Below are 22,151 nucleotides of genomic sequence, written 5' to 3' on the forward strand. Positions count from 1 at the left end.
CCTTTGGAAAGGGAAAAAACACGTGCTCCTGGTTCGGTTTTTTTGTCCGTTTTTTCATGAAAAAAAGTTCGTCAAAATCTATCAACATGGGATATAGTTTTGATGATCTCAACGCGAGGAAACCAACGGTGAAAATAGTTCGAGATTTGTACGCACGGTTTAAGAAATAAAATATTTTGAATAAACAGATTTACGAAAAAAGAGAAAACTCACAGGTTGCGACAAGTGGCGCACATGCAGCGCGCCACTTGCCGGCTTGCATGCTCCCTCCCCATGCTCCCATCCGTGCTCCCACTTAATCCTAAGGCTGTTTTTTTTCCTTTTTCCTTCCTAATCTAATCATCCCCTGATTTTAACGGGATGGGCCCGGACCTTATTTTGTTACAATCAAATCAAGCCACGTACGCGGGGGCATGGATGGGCGCACGCACGGGGCGCAGGCAAATCTCGTCCATCTTTGTAATGAGTACTCTCAATTAGTGATTTCGGGTTCTGTAAGTATCCGTGAAATTTCATTAAATAATACAATTATTTGCAAGCTACACAAAAAGACAAAAATCTGGCCTAAAGACTTCAAAGAAAAAGCCCAATTAATCTATGATAATAATCGCAACTACGGGCGCCGGCTCGGACTCTCAACTATTCTTGCCTTACACTACAAGTTCTACCATGATAATAATCGCAACTACGGGCCTTAAGCCGTATCCGGGTCTTAAGCCCATCTCTGGCCCACCGTCTTTAAGCTTAGCGCCGGGCTTCTGGCAATGACCATATGAGTAACCCGGCCCCTTCTGGCGGGTGACTCTAAGGTCTATATCCTCAACATTAGGCCCCAGATTGATTTGAGCCGGCTCATGTCAATCTTCCATTCCTTCGACAGAAAACCTCCGGCTTACAATTGTGTGAAGGCCGTAACCCGGCGTGACGTCATCCTCTGAACTCCGGATAATCCGCCGTGACGTCATCTTCCATTAAGCCCGTTTTTTACTCCGCCAGATCCGCAACGGATCTTTACGTTTACTGTCATCCCGAAAATCGAGGCGTTTCGTGGGGAGATAACCACGCCATGGTCTGCTTGATTCTCGCGCCCACTTATGAGCTGGCCCTTATATTGATACGTGGATGTGATGCAAGGCAGTTAGCACCCACAACAAGTCACAATACACTACGATGAGATGCAAATGTGAATGGTCGGAGAGCAATTGAAAGGCAAATAGAGTCAAGAGGCCAAGCAAATACTTGCAAATGAGAACCATACTTGTTTAAATATTGTCAGAAGTTCAATGTAACTAAAATCTCATACTCAAACATGCTTTGTAGAAACTTTAGCATGTATGTTTATCTTTCGAGTTCCAGGGTTTTGAATGTTTAATCTATAGTTGGCACAATGATTCCTGTCATAGGCTCACAATAGAAAACTAGGGTTGGCAGCTTCCCTGTCATCAGTTCACCAACTTCCTTGACCTTCTGGCAATAGGCAGACGTCCAACCATCTGGCCACATTATTATTACAAAAGCGCAATCTGATTGATGTACATAAGACTTATATGATTTTTGTAAATGAGAAGAAACAAAAAAAATTCACAATCAACCTCCCATTGAGGCTGAATGAAAGTTGTGAGGATTGAGACTTGGGAATAGGTCATGGATATGTTCCGCCACAAAATCATGCCTTGTGAGAATTCCAACAATGGGAGGCCTCTGCATTCAACATATGAAATATGTCATCAGCGGTGGACACCTTTACAAATAAAAGGAACTATCCATAGTGGGAACGGTTGGTACAAAATCATATTATAATGAGTGAGAAAATGCATCACGCGTGAAAAAAAAAACACACACACACACATAATATATATAGTGAGAGAGAGAGTGAGAACCCTTACGTATGGGGTCTTTGGAACAACCAAGAGATGTCTCAATCCTAGTTCTCGGAATAGGAGTGCAGCTTTTGCTAGTGACATTGTCTCAACCACTGTATATGGCGAGGTGTTTGCAATTGCATGGAGATCTACATACATTTGCATCTCCTCATCAGTGAAATGCAGATCCTCAATTTTTAAACCCTTCCCTGACCCTGCCTTAGCAAAATCAAAGGCACCAAATCTTTCCATAACAAAGCTACCGCTCATTTTCACTGGCTCCTTCATGAACATCTTGCCTTTCAGCAAAACCAATAGATGTGACCTGATCACAAGCCCAACCAACTCAGGCACTTCTGTTAGAGGTGGCTCGTCAACCACTGGAAATCCATTGTGGCCCGTGATCCTCAACGCAGTAACAATGTCGCCTACCTTCTCAACACCTGAAAAGGTGATTAGTGGGCCAGTCACAACATCACCAGCAACCAAATGTCTCATGTACGGTTCAGCATGAGCCTCCATGTACGGCAAACCTTTCATTACCACTATCTGATCATAAACCCCTTTGTTAAAGCTATCCGCTATGGTCTTCGATATTAGAAGAACAAGCATGACCAAAGGGAGCATTTGCAGATCATTGGTGAGTTCTAGAAGGATCACGCAGACTGACACAGTCATTCTCATTGTTCCGCCGAGAAAAGACGCCGCACCAAGAAGCGCAAAAAGTCCAGGGTCAAGACTTGATATGGATCCCAAGAGTGTGCCCACTATTCGACCGTATGTGGCTCCAGCAAGGATAACAGGGATGAAGAGACCAGATGGGACGGCAATTCCGTAAGTCACAAGTCCAAGGCAATAGATTGCGACGAAGAAGATGAAAAGACTAGACATGTGGTACTCAGTCGCTGTTCCAGTGCTGAAAAGATTGCGTATGGCATCATCATTTGTATTGAAGAAAAGTGATGCCATACCATTGTAATACCCTGGTGGGCACTGAAAGTTCTTATAGTTGCCAGAGCGACCAACGGTAGGACATTGCTCCACGGCATCTTCGGGGCATTGAGTGCACGAAGCAAGCCAAGGGAGGCCATAGGAGCACATTGATGTGATAACTGATACTATTATAGTGAGGAGGATCTTGGATGGAGCACCTCTCCTACGGCAGATGAAGAACGTCAGATGATATCACGTCATAAACTAGGTATCGAAAATAGAAAAATTATGCAATCACATTTATTACAATTCATCCTCGGTACTTACTCATTGATAATACTGTAAATACGAAGAATTTTATCCAAGAGAAAGTTAAAGAGGCCTCCGAATATACCACCAATTATTCCAAGGAGAATTATTGCAAGTAGATCCGGACTACTATAGGTTGCAACTGTTGAACTTAGATCAAACATAATCAATCCACCTTGCCCAAAGAGACCACACTTTCCACTGCGACAGAACTCAATCAGAGTCCTCAACACGACAGCAACAACAGCAGTTGTAAAGAATGCTCTCCATAAAAGAGCACTTCGCCACCTGTAAAATGAAGTTGAAACGATAAAACACATTAACATGTATTCTCGTGGCTGGCAGTTTAAGTTTTTCAAAAATAAACTAACATTTTGAAGATAAACATGTAGGTTAACAGTACATAACTATGGCAGTACTACTTTGGCTCTGCATATTTATCGGTTGGCCTAATCACTTTAACTACATATCCAACTAATGATTCTTGTCAAACACTATATATGAAATACACTTCATGTCAATATTAGACAAGGAAATATGAATTCTAGAACCTCATGGCTAATGTGGTTGTGATTTGTAGAAACCTACAAAAGATAATGAATGCCCCAAAGTAACAGATGATAATTTGACATGAAAAGGTTATTACCATGATGCTGCTTCCTCAAGAGCAAACAGGACGCCACCAACAGGTGCGCGGAAGGCAGCGGCCACTCCAGCTGCGCACCCACACGTAATCAAATCCCGCCTATCCCTGTCGTTCTTGAAATATCTTAGCCAATTGCATGTAAGATGGTACTTGCGTGACCCTCCCTGACCAAGTAAGTTTGCAATGCACGCCCCCGTATGTACCATTGGACCTTCCTTTCCAAGTACAAATCCAGCTGAAACTCCAAGTATTGAACCAAATATCTACAAATCAGTAGAAGATTTCATGAGAAAAAAGGGTTATGCGATAACATAGAAGAGTAGAATGCACAACGTGGCACTGGTAGAACATGTTTTCAACTGTCAGTGCAGAATGATATGCCAAAGGAAGACAGCTTATCAAAAAATTATATAAAAAATCTTTTGCAGTTTTTTTACAAAAGGTATCGAGGTAATATGTTGCTGTTTACTAGCATAAGAAATCTTAGTACAGTCAAGTGTAGGCATTAATAGTAGTAGTTAGTACTACCACCAGTGTAAAAGTTTGCACACTTAGAAAATGTCAAATGATGTCTCACTTGTTTGTCTTAAGGCATCACAGCTCATGGATTTGTGAAGTCACGAACTTTGCAGAGTATTTTATTATTTCCAATGAAAATAAATTAATAAGATTGCCCTGTTGTAGATGAAGCTTTAAATTTGTTCATAATTATTACTCCATCCGTTTCAAAATACAGGGTGTATTACTTTTTTCAAAAGTCGAACGTCTGCATGTTTGACCAAGTTTTTAGAAAAAACTGTGAATATCTACAATACCAATTTTGTATCATTAGATCATTATGAAAAATAGTTTTATAATTTATTTATTTTGTATTCGCATGTTCATATTTTATTCTATAATATTGGTCAAACATGCATATGTTTGGCCTTCACGAAATCCTTTATATTGTGGAGCAGAGGGAGTTTTTTTTTTCAAAAGAAGCCCAAACTATTACTGAAGATTCTTTAGCTTGTAGTTCATGGGTCATGATGATGGAGAAGATAGAGCACAGTTGAGCTAAGCGATACTATATGAAGAATGCACGAAAAGTAAGAGAGAACATATTTGTGTACGAATGCGTTTGTAAGTTAGGACTCACCTTTACAAAGAGTGTGCTAGGAGCAAGTATAGAATAAGCATCAACTCCATTAAGATATGCTTTAACTTCAGGAATACCAGATCCAGCAGCTGCAGGTGCAATGTAAGCACATATTGCTGCAGCTGCTGCTGCCAAGACTAGATTGGAACCTCCATATGCCAAAAATGCAGTGAAATACCTGCACTGGAAGCACAACACTATTGGTCATTTCAAATAATCCAGCAATTGTAAGCCAATACTGAATCAACCCTCTTGTTAAATCTTGTAAAAATATAAACCTAACTATCGATCGCTTTCATGAACTTAGCACCATTCCAGAAATTATGACATGAAAATGTGTAGAGATCTGACCATTAACATAATCTCACTCGATGGAAGGCATGGGCCAATTGCCATTAGCAAGCAATGGAAGGTATGGGCCAATGGCCATTAACAAATGGCACAAAGTCGATGGAAGGTACTCTCTTCGTCCAAAAAAACTTATCCCAAGGTTGTGAGTAAATAGCATAAAACTACTACTTTACAGGCTAGGGTTTCATAAAACTACCGAATTTTTTTCCGCTGATAACTACCAAATCAGGGGTCGGCTGTTTCAAAAAACTCTAATTGTCCAGTGCTTTACAATTGATCATGATTATGACAGTTGGAGCCTGTTTGTAAGAAAACTGATTGTTTTGACCGTTTGTTTGACCGTTAAATGACAACTGAGGCCCACATGTCAGTGTCCCTGCAAACTTAAAAAATCAATCAGGTCCCTGTAAACTTTTAAAAACGCAATCGGGTCCTACAAACAAACTGAAAAAAGCGATCGGGTCCCTCCCCGCCGTGCTCGCCGCGGAGCTCCCTCCCGTCGATGTGCTCATCGCGGAGCTCCCTCCCGTCGCGGCGTCCTGTGCGCCTAGCTCCCTTCCAGCGCCGCGCACAGCCCCCTCCCGTCGTCCGTCGCCCGCCCAGTGCGCTCCGGTGCGGAGCTTCCTTCCAACGTGTGTGCGGGTTGCCGTCTCCTCCTGCCGGCGAGCTGCGCCTGCAACCGCTGTGAGCTCCCCGGCGTGCGTCCTCTCACTCTCCCTCTTTCCAGGGCCCGGCGGCCCAAGCCCTTGGCCATGGCGCTCGGCTGGCGGCAGCCCATGCCCCTGGGCGCGGCGGCCCGAGTCCCTGCCCCCGGCCATGGCGCGTGGTTGGCGGTGGCCCGTGCTCCTGGGTGTCGTCTGCTCCTCGCGTGGTGCTCCTTCCCGGAGTCGGCCCTGGCTTGGCGTGCGGCGGGGTGGCGGAGGTGGTGGAGAAGGGAGAAGGGAGAGAAGAAAAAGATAAGAGGAAGAAGAAGGAACTTACGTGTGGGTCCCACTGTAAGATAACGGTCAAACAAAACAGTCAGACAAATAGAATGTTTAGGAGTGGGTCCGACCTGTCAGAATATGGTTTAAACTGCTAGTGACGAGCGTTTTGGGTTTTTTGAAACAGCCGACCCATGTTTTGGTAGTTCTCAGCGAAAAAAAATATTTTATAGTTTTTTGGAACCCTAGCCTGTAAAGTAGTAGTTTTATGCTATTTACTCCAAGGTTGTTCCTCAAATGGATGTATCTAGCTCTCATTTGATGCTAGATACATCCATTTGAGGGATAAGCTTTCTCGGACGGAGGGGGTATGAGCCAATGGCCATTAGCAGGCAAAGGATGGAAAATTAACAAATGGCACAAAGTAAAACTTCACCTTTCTTTGAGCATAAGATCACTTGTGATTAGCAATTTTAATCCAGCAATGTTTTCGACTGCAAGGTTATTGAAGAAGCCAACAAGTCCAGTCAATAGGCCGATTAGAAGCACCAAAGTCCACTTCATAATGATGTACTGAAATATATGCTTCTTCTTTCTTGACCGCCAGTCTTGCTTGAAAAGGTTATTCTCCACAACTCTGGAACAAGCAAATATTCAGCATTGTAATAAAACTGACCGTAATGTCCAGTGTGGATTTATGAAAGTCGCATAATCTTTACATGTACAAATTCAATCTCTTTAGAACTCGGAAATAGACCAGGCAGACTGTTTATGCAAAACTAGCCATACTCAAAATTAAAACTTCACTTTGAATTCTAATCTTAGTGGTAGCAGGTTTTCACCCTGTAGTGAGATTTTCAATAGCGAGCTCTCACAGCCGGCATGCATTTGCTCTTTCCCATCCCCTCTGGTTTTGCTTTGTGAACTGAGCTGATTATCTCTGTGGAGCAATTAATGGAAAGGGGCTTGCTAGATTAAAAAAAAGAACATTTCACTCCGAATTCTAAGATATGAAGACGTGCACATCTAAGAACCAAAAATAAGTCTGGTTGACATGCCAGCAACACCAATAAGAAGACAGAAGGATTGTGGGGCACGGGAATGCGTACTCGTAGTCGAGGCTCTCGATGGGGCAAATGTTGGCGCCAACAATGGCGATCTGGGAGGTGGTGTTGATGGTGCGCTTCCGCATGAGCGGCTCGCATATGCTCCCGCGGTCGTCATACCGGAGCAGCGCATTAGAAGAACTGTTCTGCCACCAATCCCCTTCTGCTGCACCGTCCATGCCCTCAATGTCGTGGTTGTTGTTCCCCTCCCGCTCCGGCATGCGGTGGTGCTGCTGAGGCCGCGGCGACTGGCCTCCGTCCATTTCTCCCCGCCTCTTGTCGTCCTCTTGGCAACTGCAACATACGAGCATCAATTGATTATGGTTTCATTTTGCAAAAACAAAGAGATTATGGTTGCAACAATCGTTCATTAGAATTTTTCAACTAAATTTTCACAGGGTCAAGGCGTTTACCAACAAAAAAATTAAAGTTTAACAGGAACAATTTGATTCTTTTTTCCGAAAGAGAATAATTTGGTTCTAAGTCTATGATTTTGGTGAAAATGCTCGGACGAAGTCTTATTAGATATCTAGAAATATCATTTGATATGAGCGGTTAGCTATCTTAAACCAATAATCAATAAAAAATAAATATCCGGAGAGTGGTGAAAAAAATGAAAGATGCGGCTCAGGACTAAGGAGGAATGGCTCATGAATGGGGAGATAGGCATACCACCCAGGACCATGCTCGTGGATTTTAACAGCCACGTGGACACGTGGTGCCATGCTCCTGAACTTCATATGGATATTATTATTTTTACCTTTTTTCAGGCAGCTTACCACATGGCCATGTGATACTTTTTTCCATGCTAATACGTATTTCACTTATATCATAAGTTACATAATACATGTCACATACAGTGACGGAGCTACGTGTTAGCTGTGGGGTCAGCCGACCCCACAGCTTTTCAGCAAAATAGCCTAAAAATATTGTACAGTCACTGTTCAATGTGAAGAAAAACATTCAGAAAATTAACGATGAACCCACAAATTTTTTAGGCGGGCTTCGCCGCTGGTCACGTACACATTAGGCAAAACTGAAAATATAGTAGACCGCTAGCCTTTACACACAAAAACAACAGTCAAATAGTAAAATTACAAATAAGACCGAATAAACCTCTCAACTTGACACTAACGCCCGTCAGCTGCCTTTGGCACCACCACAGTAGCCATCAAAGAAAAAAAAATAACAGATCACCTCCACACCCGAGCTGGACGCGACTCCATCGCTGATATGCAGCTTTATGGACCTCCAAAGTGGCTCGCCAAAGGTGAAACCGTTGAATGAATCAGACCGGAGCAACACCCCGGAGACGTCATCGAACTTCAGATCTGGCACCCCCACAAGACTAAACGTCGGAGGAGGAAACCATACATGCCATCCACCTACCATGAACCCAGCACACGATCCACCATCTTCCAGATGCTGCCGATGCAGATCACAATCTACATCCGCTCCTGCATTACCTCCCAAGCTCCCCGCTAGGGCTGGAGCAAATGCCGTCGCAACGGGCGAGCCCGATGACACATGTCCACCACGAGGATGCCGCCGCCACACCATCCTTGCTTGAACAGACTGGATTCCGGATCCATCCACGACCATAGGACCGACCGCCTTGCGAAGTAGGATCTGAAGAAACTTTATTCAGCGCCATCACTGACGCCGAAGCAAAGACGATGAACAGCCTAAAAAACTAAGCTACTTTAGCCTAAAGCTATCCACACGCGTGGATCCGACGACCCCTCTCAGCACCGACGACCAAGGTCATCCACGGAGGAGAGCCACTGGAGGACGGTGCTGGAAGGCTGGCCTCTTCTAGCGGCTAGGCTTCCAATCGAGAGGGAAAGAGCGCTTTGCATGCTGTCCCCAAGCCGTCATTTCCAAATGGATATTTGGAACTAGTGCTTCTCAAACTGCTACGTACACAAGATATTTCCTCTCGGCTATTTCACCGTATTTCCTCTCGGGTATTCCGGCATGCCAGCAAAATTTGAGCGGCGTCGAGCCGATGCCCCTGCCCACGTCGGTCCATGTCGGCTTCACCATGGAGCAGGCGCACTTTGATGCCGTCATGGCGGAGGAGCAGTCAGTGTCGGTGTTCCAGCAAGCGTAGGATGAGCAACGCTACAACCTCGCCCTCCTCGCGCATCATTGGTTGGCGGAGGGCTAAATCTACAGCGAGTTCGCGAGCGAGGAGGCCGTGGCGGCCATAGCCGCAGAGAACCTGAACTTTGTCGAGGAGCAACACGCGCTCTATGAGGTCGCGTGCAACGCTCGCGCGACGACGGCGGATGCACAAGTGGTCATGGACGTGAACGCCGACAATTGCAGTTGTTCGCACCAACAGTTGCGCTCCATTGGCACCATTACGACCACCAGGACGGCCGTCCACATCCATCGGCGGTCTCACCTCTACCGACGAAGGCCAGGATGCGGACTCCGACGAGGAAGAGTAGGACATGGCGGCGCCTCGTGTCCCATGTGGGCCAACCGTGTCCCATTTCTTACTCTTCCTCGTTGGCGACCCGGAACTGTTGGGAAACGTAGCATGCAGTTTCAAAAAAATTCCTACGCTCACGCAAGATCTATCTAGGAGATGCATAACAATGAGAGTGGAGAGTATGTCTACGTACCCTCGTAGACTGAAAGCGGAAGTGTTTGACAACGCGGTTGATGTAGTCAAACTTCTTCTCGTTCCAATCGATCAAGCACCGAACGTACGACACCTCCGAGTTCTACACACGTTCAGCTCGATGACGTCCCTCAAACTCTTGATCCAGCAGAGTACCGAGGAAGTAGATGAGTTCCGTCAGCACGACAGTGTGGTGACGGTGGTGGTGAAGTGATCCGCGCAGGGCTTCGCCTAAGCACCGCGAGAATATGACCGAGGGTGTAATCTGTGGAGGGGGGGCGCCGCACACGGCTAACAGATGTTGGTGTGTGTTCTAGGCGCCTCCCCTCATATATATAGGTGGGAGGGAGAGGGAGCAGCCAAGAGAGGCGCCCCAAGTAGGAGGAATCCTACTTGGAGTCCCTCCCAAGCCACGCGCCCCCTGCCATATATAACCGAGGTGGAAGGAAAGAGGGGGGGGAGAGGGAAGGAAGTAGGAATCCTAATCCACACTTTCCTTGCCCTCCACTCTTTCCTTCTCCTCCTCATAGGGCTGGCCTCTATAGGGGCGCACCAGGGCTGGTGTGTTCCCTCACTTGGCCCATAAGGCCCATATCTTTGCCGGGGGTGCCCGAAACTCCTTTCAGGTGTCCCGATAAGTACCCGGTATCCTCCAGAACAGTTCTGGTGTCCAAATACCATCGCCCTATATATCAATCTTTACCTCTCAGCCATTTTGAGACTCCTCGTCATGTCTGTGATCTCATCCGGGACTCCGAACAACATTCGGTCACCAAATCACATAACTCATATAATACAAAATCATCATCGAACGTTAAGCGTGCGGACCCTACAGGTTCGAGAACTATGTAGACATGACCGAGATACCTCTCCGGTCAATAACCAATAGCGGAACCTGGATGCTCATATTGGTTCTACACATTCTACGAAGCTCTTTATTGGTCGAACCGCTATGACAACATACGTTATTCCCTTTGTCCATCGGTATGTTACTTGCCCGAGATTCGATCGTCGGTATCCATATACCTATTTCAATCTCGTTACCGACAAGTATCTTTACTCGTTTCGTAATACATCATCTTGTAACTAACTCATTAGTCACTTTGTTTGAGGGCCCAGAGATACCTCTCCGATACTCGGAGTGACAAATCATAATCTCGATCTATGCCAACCCAACAAACACCTTCAGAGATACCTGTAGAGCATCTTTATAATCACCGAGTTATGTTGTGACGTTTGATAGCACACAAGGTATTCCTCCGGTCTCCGGGAGTTGCATAATCTCAGAGTCGAAGGAATATGTATTTGACATGAAGAAAGCAATAGCAATAAAACTGAACGATCAATATGCTAAGCTAACGAATGAGTCTTGTTCATCACATCATTCTCCTAATGATGTGATCCCGTTATGAAATGACAACTCATATGCATGGTTAGGAAACCTTAACCATCTTTGATCAACGAGCTAGTCAAGTAGAGGCTCACTAGGGACACAGTGTTTGTCTATGTATTCACACATGTATTTAGGTTTCCGGTCAATACAATTCTAGCATGAATGATTACATTTATTATGAATAAGGAAATATAAAATAACAACTTTATTATTGCCTCTAGGGCATATTTCCTTCAGGAACTTCACTTCTTGGGGCTCACATCCGCCGGACATGGACACAGAGGGGAACAACAAGGACTTGGAGCACAGACGCCGGGCAAAGATAGGTTAACTTCTAGACGCTTTTGTTTAGTGAAATATGTCAAAAATATAATGAATATGGTCTTATTTAAATGTTCGATTTGTTCAAATCCCTTTTGAAATGTATGTGGACATGGTTGGATGTGTGGATCCCTATCGTTGTCTGCAAATGCGTCTGCGGACGAAACCGTGCCCGTTTTAGGGGCCACGGTGGAGATACCCTCAATTAACTACCCAACTAGTCCATGCAACACTGCTGTCTCTTGCTCAGAAAAAGTAAGTTGTTTGGTTGCCAATATGTCATGGTATGTGGATTAATACAAAAGCCAATAACAAATGAATTTGTAAATAAGTTGTTTGGTTGTAGCATAGGAAGGATATGAACATTCTTACATATTAGGTATCTGGCATGGCCTCCATACAAACAAGATTTTTTTTGACATAAGATCCTTCAAAATCCCAGTGAACTTTTCAAAGAGAGCAACCTTCAGTTCTCACAAGATTTTTATTTTTTTTGAAGAAAACAGTGTACCATGGAGTTTTAGCTATCTCTTTTGGTAGGGAGTAAATCCTTACGACAATTGAAAGATTCAGTTACCCTCTTGACTCTCTTGATGGGATCATTTGTCTAATTTGTACTCATGTTATATCTATATCTATCTATACCTAAGAAGGAATATTTCTTGCTGGTGGCCGAAAGGAGATCTTTGTCTAGCGCAAGGACAACGACAAATCAGACGAGTAGGTTCATAGCGCCAGCCGCAGTGCTCGACGGCGATGAGTTTGGGGCACACTGACAATCTCCACTGGCATCTAGCACCGGAGCAGCGGCTCCAACCTATGGTGGATGATGTAGTGTGACTTGCGCTAGCGTAGAGTGTCAAAAACCAGATCCGCATGAGACATGGGCGCCCCTTGACGGCCGTGCCGGTGGTTTAAGGTGGGAGTACGTTTGACCAATCTGCTAGTGTCTTTCTGGCCTGGCCGGGCGTGAAGTATTGATAGATGCGACTATAGAATGATACATCGCTAAGATGCTGACTGAAACATTGTTCGATGTCTGGAGTGAAAACCTTTTTGTTGACCTTTATTGGCCGGGTTCAACAACGACGAATTTGTGTCATTATCTTATTGAGGTGTTGTCTACTTCTTGTTGTGCTGATTTTCATTCGTTGGTCTTGGCAACCATGATAAAGATCCTTGTCTAAGCCGTCTTTGGCCGGATGTGGCGCGATGATGCAAGAAAGACGTGACGACGATGATGCAAGGATGTTTACCCCTTCTTCAAGGCGTTAGTCAACTTAGTCGTAGGTATTTATTTGGGAGAGGATTTATGGCACGCAGTCCCTTGGGCGTGCTTTTATTTTTATTTTTTCAAACTTTCATACCTTTTAAATCAAAAGTCTAAATTAAGTTATGTTTTTATATTCGTGTTTTTCGCGGCGAGACTTTTTGATGAATTTTGAAAATAAATGTTAAGTTTCAACACTCGAAACTTAGTACACGCAAATAATAAAATCACAATTTTTTTTTTCCTATGACCGGCAAGAAAACATCTTAAAATTTTGTCTATAAAACTTGGTAAAAACAAGTGAGAAAATCGCAAGTTTCACATAAAAAGTCGTAAGTTTCAACGACTGAAACTTACAACTTATTGTGCCCTCGTGCGGGATTCAGCTACTTCATGAATCGCCAGCCAATCGAGCTACTGGGCATGGCTTGGCAGGCGCGTGCCCCTGCGAATTCGCGATATTTATTTCATATTTTGTAATTGTTCGATCATGGTTGTCTTGCTGAGTACTCCCTCCGTCCCGTAATATAAGAAGTGTAGTTCTTATATTATGGGACGGAGGGAGTAGTTTATAAGAATGTTGATGCGCATCATAATCCGAGGCTCGGGAGTTTCAACCTCCATCTTTTTTGAATAATAAATCAAGTTTGGTAGCTCAGAAGAATTGGGCATATATATCTGCACTGGATTTTATGCAAGGGCCGATGAGCAATTCTTGTCTGAACTTGCACTTTTTTTCATTTGTGAGCAAGCCAATGCAGAGTTGTGTACGCTTAGAATTTGCACCATGCTCTGGGTCAAAGACAGACGGTGGACCCACTGCTAGATGGCCATTACCCAATAACGTGCAGACACAACAGATTCCTCTCTCCTAGCCATTTCCCAGATTCAGATCAAGATGTATGTTGGAGCGGCGAAATGATACAGAAAGATCTGGCTCGCGGAACACAAATCAAAACCCACATAGGAATAGTACTGCTTGATACCACTAGTTCAGCTATGAAAATCTGCAGCAGGGCCTAACAAGGAGATTTTTTTCTAATCTAAAGAAAGAAAAGCAAACATAGTCCGACGGGACTCGAACTTAGCTGCAACTGCAAGGATGGATGGATGGATCGCTTACCTTAGCTATGAAGAAAACTCGAGCTTGAGGTTGAGCTGACGAGGCCGAGGACTTGCGGCTATCATCCAGAGCACGTACGGTATCTCATCGCCGATCGGTGTGTGCTTTTGTCCCTGCCCGACTGGACTCAATGCCCCCTTGTGCCCCTCTATATCTCTGCTTATATACACAGCTGAGCAGAGCCGGAGCCGGAGCAACATGGTTGTGATGCACAAGTTGCGGATGAGCAACATGGGTGTGATGTTACAGGTTGTGTGGAAGGGACCATTCGGATACGGGAAAAGCCGTAGTTTCTCCACTCCTGTTTTGTGGCTTCACTCCATTGCCCATGAGTATTCTATATGCAGCAGCAGCGGCAGCAGGGATATGTTCATACACTGATCCTGATCCATCGTTATGTATGTATGTATGTATGTATGTACTCCTATAGGAGTATGTGTGTAAGGCGTACACTCATGAGCCGTAGGTTGCGTGCTTTCTTGGACGAAAGCGACCCGGTGCATCACCGCGGGCGATTCCATGCTTAATAAATTGGAGTGAATTGCAGAAAACATCGACATTGAAGGCTAGGGTTACAGAAATCACACTTCTATAGTTTTGTGCCCAAAACCACTAATTCCGAGACTAATTTTTTGCAAAAAACACTAGTCGACGGCTTAGCTCGTTTTGAGCACGATTATGACAACTGGATCCCACTAGACAGGGTCACTTGGCAAAAGAAATTGTCAATTACATCCCGATACATTTTTGTTTTGCCAAAGGACCCCTCGAAAAAAGCAATCGGGTCCTCTCCGTGAGATCGTGACCTTCATCTCCCACCGCCCCGGTGGTGGACGCCGGCAGCAGGGCATAGGGGAGGTCCGGCGTGGTCTAGGACAGGCAAGAGGGCGTGGATCCAACGGCGGTGTCGGTTAGGACGGCGAGGCAACGGAGCTCCAGCGGCAGCTTGAGCATCAGCGGCCATGGATGAGCTCCGGCTGATCCAGCTTGGGCATCAAGCAGCCATGATTGAGCTCCGGCGCCATCGGCTTGAGCATCAGGCACGCATCAGAGAGAGATGGGAGAGATTGGGGAAGGCACCGACGCTCAGAGAGAGATGGGAGAGATAGGGGAAGGCACCGCCGGCAGCGGAGCTCACGGTCGAGGGACATGGACCGCACCTCCATGCCCACCGTCAGTGGATTTGCCTCGTTGACGCGCAGCTCCGGCCGGAGCTCATCCATGGCCGCCGTTGTCGCGCCTCCTCTTCACACCCTCACTTGTACGCCTACGCGGGCCGCCGTCGCGCGTCCTCTTCACCTCGCCGGAGCCGATGCAGGTGAGCAACAAGGGGAGGCCGAGGCCGGGGAGTGGGAGGAAGGTGGAGGCAGGGGAATAGAGGAGGAGGAGGAGAAGGAGGCGAGGCGTCGCGGAGCCGTCGTCCATGCCGAGCTCGCCGGTCGGGAGTTCGTGCGCACGCCTGAGGAGAGAAACGAGGAGCCAGATCTTATCCTCTTATACCATTTTACAGTTTAGTCTATGTTATTCTATCTATTTGCAATTTGTTATATCATGCCATGTCAACCTGTCCAGTGGGACCCAGCTGTAATAATCATTCTCAAAAGGCCGGTGCTAGGCGTAGGTCGGATGATTCTCTCAATTTATAAACCGCCTCCATGACCGTTAGATGCAATTCATCACAGCCATCCTTTTCTCCTCCACAGATTCCGCATAGCACTTCCGCGGCCTCGCTCCATCATCGGTGGCCGGTGCTGCTACTGCCCGCTGTCTGTGAGCCTGTCTCCTGTCGCTCCACTGCAGCGCCGGCAGCCCAGAGATGCTCCGTCGCAGCTCCAACGACCTCGGCGGTGCTCCAATGAAACCTCATCGCAGCATGGCCAGGCACGATGGTGCTCTGTCGCGGCTCCATTGCAGCGCCGACGACCTCGGTAGTGCTCCATTGAAACCTCATTGCAGCACGGACGGCACGACGGTGCTCCGTCGCGGCTCCATTGCAGCGCCGACGACCCCCGGCGTCCCGGCGAAGCTCCATTGTCGCCCCCGCCGTGCTCCATTGCAGCCGCGGCGGAGCTTCATTGCAGCCACCGGCTTGCGACGTTCCGACGAAGCTCCATTGCAGCCAACGCGGAGCTCCATTGCAGCCACCGGCGCGCGGCGTTTCCGACGAAGCTCCATTGCATCCCCGGCCGCGCCCCACTGCAGCCGCGGCGGAGCTCCATTGCATCCCCGGTCGCGCTCCACTGCAGCCGCGGCGGAGCTCCATTGCAGCTGGCGTGGTCCATTGCAGCCCCCTGGCACGCTCCATTGCAACCCGGCCGGCGGCGGCGGGAGCTGCGATGCAGCTCCGCTGGCACTTCAATGCAACCGCGGCGAAGCTTCAACAACCTCGCTCCCTTGCGGCGGCGATGGCGGGCGCTACGACGTAACGCACGGCGATGACGGCGGAAGCTGCGATGCAGCTCCGGTGGCGCTTCAACGCAGCCACGGCAGACCTTCGACAACCTCGCTCGCGCTCTACTACAGCCCCGGCGGGGTGAGGATGAATCAGGCTGCTCCTGTTGCCTCTCCTCTGCCATTGAACGAGAAAAGGGGGAAAAAGAAGGAAGAAGATGAGAAGTGGAATGAGCGGAGGAGAGAGCATCCGAGGGGATAAGGTGGCGATGGAAGCGGTGGTTGAGTGGGGCACGTGGCACGCGTACGAGGCGGCTTACGAAATCCATCGGTTGGAAGGAAGCGTTTTCCTTCTCAAAACCACCTAAGCCGCCGACTAGTGTTTTTTGCAAAAAATTAGGCTCAGAATTAGTGAATTTTGGCACAAAACCATATAATTATGATTTCTGCAACCCTAGCCTTTAATGTCGATGTTTTCTGCAATTCACTATAATAAATTGACCTGAAAGGCCACCCGGCTCTTTTCTATTCGCGTGATGCAGACCAGAGGCCGTCGTACATCGAAATTTAATTTTGCAGTCCGTGTCCAGCGGATCTCTCCCTGTCTGGATTAATGGAGTCGGCACGAAGCGTGGAGGACTCAGCGCCCCACCACTGCTACGATGCTCCCCAGCTAGCTCGTAAACGCCACGATGGCCATGCATGATGGCCTGTCGACCGAGCTGGCCGGTCCAAATGGACGTCCCTCTCCAGCTCAGTACGGCACCTACCCTGCGTTTGTGCATCGCGCGAGAGAGGGAGAGGGGAGGTTTGTTCGCTGGCACGTGCGCCGGGCCGGGCTCCCCGGCCAGTCCGCTCATTGAATCGTGGGTGCCAACGGATTGACGGAGTTTGTTGCCCCCTTGGCACGTGATCCTAGTCACACAGGCCCACGCGGCCATGATTCAACAAGAAAATTCATTTTGCCCACACACACACACCAACTGCTTTCTCATTTATCCTCTTGCGCTCCTTATCTTTTTTGTCCAATAGATGCCTCGTTGCCACAAATGACGCAATGGGCTGACCGTGACCGTGACCGTGAAGTGCATGCTGAATAATTTGTACACTAAAGTGTCCTCAAATATTTTGAAATAATAATTCATATATGGGGGAATCATACAAATACCTAAACCGAAAACGCACCCTTGCTTTTATGGCCACCGGCTATTGTTGAGACTGTTCAAACAAACTGAAACTCCAGCCATGTTTGCGTATCTACCAGAAAACTAACAAATCATATGGCCTCTTATGTACGAAGAAAGGATATTTCAAAAAAGCAAGCCCATTTTTTCAACAGTCCATTTTCTTTTCATGTATTTGTATTTTATTTGTATATCTCACATACAAGCGCGTATATTGATGAAATTTTGTACAACTATACTACATTTCTAGATGTGCATGTACAAAAAGTTTCCAAAGTTTTTGAGTCATAAAACTCTTTTTATTTAACTTGAAAAAATGGCTCATATTGACCGTGGTTCAAATGGACTTTTCAGGCTGTAGGGGCTCTTGTAGGATCAAAACAAGAAGAAGGAGGTTGATTAAGAGCATCTCCAACAGCTCACAAAAAAGACAGTAACCACCTATAGGGCCCCAATAACACTTTTCTGGTTATTGGGGATGCATGTTCTAACAGTCCCCAACAAATCCCTCCCCCCCTCCCCCTCAAATTGATTTTTCTTTAAACTTGCATGTAAACTGCATACACATTGTGTCGTGGAGTTGTCACGGCAGATGTCCTCGAGCTAGGACTTAGTCGTGGAGCCATCGCAGCTAGGAAGCTTGAAGGGGTTAATGCGGGACAAGGAACACGATGGTTTATACTGGTTCGGCCCCTTACGGTGAAGGTAAAAGCCTACGTCCAGTTTGAGGTGGTATTGATCAGGGTTACGATCACCAGGGAGCTAAACTGCTATGCCCGGCTCTCGATAAGATTGTTCTCGTCCCCAAACCGCTGCCGGGTCGTCCCTTTATATAGGGAGGCTGACGCCCAGCAGCTCTGAGAGTCCCGGCCGGCTCATAAGAGTGTCCGGCTCGGACTCTCAACTATTCTTGCCTTACACTACAAGTTCTACCATGATAATAAGCGCAACTACGGGCCTTAAGCCGTATCCGGGTCTTAAGCCCATCTCTGGCCCACCGTCTTTAAGCTTAGCGCCGGGCTTCTGGCAATGACCATATGAGTAACCCGGCCCCTTCTGGCGGGTGACTCTAAGGTCTATATCCTCAACATTAGGCCCCAGATTGATTTGAGCCGGCTCATGTCAATCTTCCATTCCTTCGACAGAAAACCTCCGGCTTACAATTGTGTGAAGGCCATAACCCGGCGTGACGTCATCCTCTGGACTCCGGATAATCCGCCGTGACGTCATCTTCCATTAAGCCCGTTTTTTACTCCGCCAGATCCGCAACGGATCTTTACCTTTACTGTCATCCCGAAAATCGAGGCGTTTCGTGGGGAGATAACCACGCCGTGGTCTCCTTGATTCTCGCGCCCACTTATGAGCTGGCCCTTATATTGATACGTGGATGTGATGCAAGGCAGTTAGCACCCACAACAAGTCACAATACACTACGATGAGATGCAAATGTGAATGGTCGGAGAGCAATTGAAAGGCAAATAGAGTCAAGAGGCCAAGCAAATACTTGCAAATGAGAACCATACTTGTTTAAATATTGTCAGAAGTTCAATGTAACTAAAATCTCATACTCAAACATGCTTTGTAGAAACTTTAGCATGTATGTTTATCTTTCGAGTTCCAGGGTTTTGAATGTTTAATCTATAGTTGGCACAATGATTCCTGTCATAGGCTCACAATAGAAAACTAGGGTTGGCAGCTTCCCTGTCATCAGTTCACCAACTTCCTTGACCTTCTGGCAATAGGCAGACGTCCAACCATCTGGCCACATTATTATTACAAAAGCGCAATCTGATTGATGTACATAAGACTTATATGATTTTTGTAAATGAGAAGAAACAAAAAAAATTCACAATCAACCTCCCATTGAGGCTGAATGAAAGTTGTGAGGATTGAGACTTGGGAATAGGTCATGGATATGTTCCGCCACAAAATCATGCCTTGTGAGAATTCCAACAATGGGAGGCCTCTGCATTCAACATATGAAATATGTCATCAGCGGTGGACACCTTTACAAATAAAAGGAACTATCCATAGTGGGAACGGTTGGTACAAAATCATATTATAATGAGTGAGAAAATGCATCACGCGTGAAAAAAACACACACACACATAATATATATAGTGAGAGAGAGAATGAGAACCCTTACGTATGGGGTCTTTGGAACAACCAAGAGATGTCTCAATCCTAGTTCTCGGAATAGGAGTGCAGCTTTTGCTAGTGACATTGTCTCAACCACTGTATATGGCGAGGTGTTTGCAATTGCATGGAGATCTACATACATTTGCATCTCCTCATCAGTGAAATGCAGATCCTCAATTTTTAAACCCTTCCCTGACCCTGCCTTAGCAAAATCAAAGGCACCAAATCTTTCCATAACAAAGCTACCACTCATTTTCACTGGCTCCTTCATGAACATCTTGCCTTTCAGCAAAACCAATAGATGTGACCTGATCACAAGCCCAACCAACTCAGGCACTTCTGTTAGAGGTGGCTCGTCAACCACTGGAAATCCATTGTGGCCCGTGATCCTCAACGCAGTAACAATGTCGCCTACCTTCTCAACACCTGAAAAGGTGATTAGTGGGCCAGTCACAACATCACCAGCAACCAAATGTCTCATGTACGGTTCAGCATGAGCCTCCATGTACGGCAAACCTTTCATTACCACTATCTGATCATAAACCCCTTTGTTAAAGCTATCCGCTATGGTCTTCGATATTAGAAGAACAAGCATGACCAAAGGGAGCATTTGCAGATCATTGGTGAGTTCTAGAAGGATCACGCAGACTGACACAGTCATTCTCATTGTTCCGCCGAGAAAAGACGCCGCACCAAGAAGCGCAAAAAGTCCAGGGTCAAGACTTGATATGGATCCCAAGAGTGTGCCCACTATTCGACCGTATGTGGCTCCAGCAAGGATAACAGGGATGAAGAGACCAGATGGGACGGCAATTCCGTAAGTCACAAGTCTAAGGCAATAGATTGCGACGAAGAAGATGAAAAGACTAGACATGTGGTACTCAGTCGCTGTTCCAGTGCTGAAAAGATTGCGTATGGCATCATCATTTGTATTGAAGAAAAGTGATGCCATACCATTGTAATACCCTGGTGGGCACTGAAAGTTCTTATAGTTGCCAGAGCGACCAACGGTAGGACATTGCTCCACGGCATCTTCGGGGCATTGAGTGCACGAAGCAAGCCAAGGGAGGCCATAGGAGCACGTTGATGTGATAACTGATACTATTATAGTGAGGAGGATCTTGGATGGAGCACCTCTCCTACGGCAGATGAAGAACGTCAGATGATATCACGTCATAAACTAGGTATCGAAAATAGAAAAATTATGCAATCACATTTATTACAATTCATCCTCGGTACTTACTCGTTGATAATACTGTAAATACGAAGAATTTTATCCAAGAGAAAGTTAAAGAGGCCTCCGAATATACCACCAATTATTCCAAGGAGAATTATTGCAAGTAGATCCGGACTACTATAGGTTGCAACTGTTGAACTTAGATCAAACATAATCAATCCACCTTGCCCAAAGAGACCACACTTTCCACTGCGACAGAACTCAATCAGAGTCCTCAACACGACAGCAACAACAGCAGTTGTAAAGAATGCTCTCCATAAAAGAGCACTTCGCCACCTGTAAAATGAAGTTGAAACGATAAAACACATTAACATGTATTCTCGTGGCTGGCAGTTTAAGTTTTTCAAAAATAAACTAACATTTTGAAGATAAACATGTAGGTTAACAGTACATAACTATGGCAGTACTACTTTGGCTCTGCATATTTATCGGTTGGCCTAATCACTTTAACTACATATCCAACTAATGATTCTTGTCAAACACTATATATGAAATACACTTCATGTCAATATTAGACAAGGAAATATGAATTCTAGAACCTCATGGCTAATGTGGTTGTGATTTGTAGAAACCTACAAAAGATAATGAATGCCCCAAAGTAACAGATGATAATTTGACATGAAAAGGTTATTACCATGATGCTGCTTCCTCAAGAGCAAACAGGACGCCACCAACAGGTGCGCGGAAGGCAGCGGCCACTCCAGCTGCGCACCCACACGTAATCAAATCCCGCCTATCCCTGTCGTTCTTGAAATATCTTAGCCAATTGCATGTAAGATGGTACTTGCGTGACCCTCCCTGACCAAGTAAGTTTGCAATGCACGCCCCCGTATGTACCATTGGACCTTCCTTTCCAAGTACAAATCCAGCTGAAACTCCAAGTATTGAACCAAATATCTACAAATCAGTAGAAGATTTCATGAGAAAAAAGGGTTATGCGATAACATAGAAGAGTAGAATGCACAACGTGGCACTGGTAGAACATGTTTTCAACTGTCAGTGCAGAATGATATGCCAAAGGAAGACAGCTTATCAAAAAATTATATAAAAAATCTTTTGCAGTTTTTTTACAAAAGGTATCGAGGTAATATGTTGCTGTTTACTAGCATAAGAAATCTTAGGTACAGTCAAGTGTAGGCATTAATAGTAGTAGTTAGTACTACCACCAGTGTAATTTCTTCAAAACCACGTCC

General features: G+C 46.0%; 2 protein-coding genes across 2 annotated transcripts; both read right to left on the reverse strand.

Annotated features, from left to right (window-relative positions):
- Positions 1-1,236: 1,236 nt before the first annotated feature.
- On the reverse strand, positions 1,237-15,530 carry LOC109787163 (chloride channel protein CLC-c). The gene is made up of 8 exons (XM_020345716.4): positions 14,008-15,530; positions 7,272-7,562; positions 6,599-6,799; positions 4,889-5,066; positions 3,751-4,013; positions 3,123-3,392; positions 1,887-3,018; positions 1,237-1,701 (listed from the first exon to the last, which is right to left on the reverse strand). The coding sequence occupies exons 2-8, from the start codon at positions 7,529-7,531 to the stop codon at positions 1,588-1,590; spliced, it is 2,418 nt and encodes an 805-aa protein (XP_020201305.3). The 5' UTR covers positions 7,532-7,562; positions 14,008-15,530; the 3' UTR covers positions 1,237-1,587.
- A 3,553-nt stretch (positions 15,531-19,083) lies between these two features.
- Positions 19,084-21,884, reverse strand: LOC109787165 (chloride channel protein CLC-c). Its single transcript, XM_020345719.3, has 4 exons — positions 21,593-21,884; positions 20,965-21,234; positions 19,729-20,860; positions 19,084-19,548 (listed from the first exon to the last, which is right to left on the reverse strand). Exons 1-4 carry the CDS (start codon positions 21,796-21,798, stop codon positions 19,435-19,437), a joined length of 1,722 nt encoding a protein of 573 aa, XP_020201308.3. The 5' UTR covers positions 21,799-21,884; the 3' UTR covers positions 19,084-19,434.
- Between the last annotated feature and the right edge of the window lie 267 nt (positions 21,885-22,151).

The sequence above is a fragment of the Aegilops tauschii genome, chromosome 3 (assembly GCF_002575655.3).
Source record: "Aegilops tauschii subsp. strangulata cultivar AL8/78 chromosome 3, Aet v6.0, whole genome shotgun sequence".
NCBI lineage: Eukaryota > Viridiplantae > Streptophyta > Magnoliopsida > Poales > Poaceae > Aegilops > Aegilops tauschii.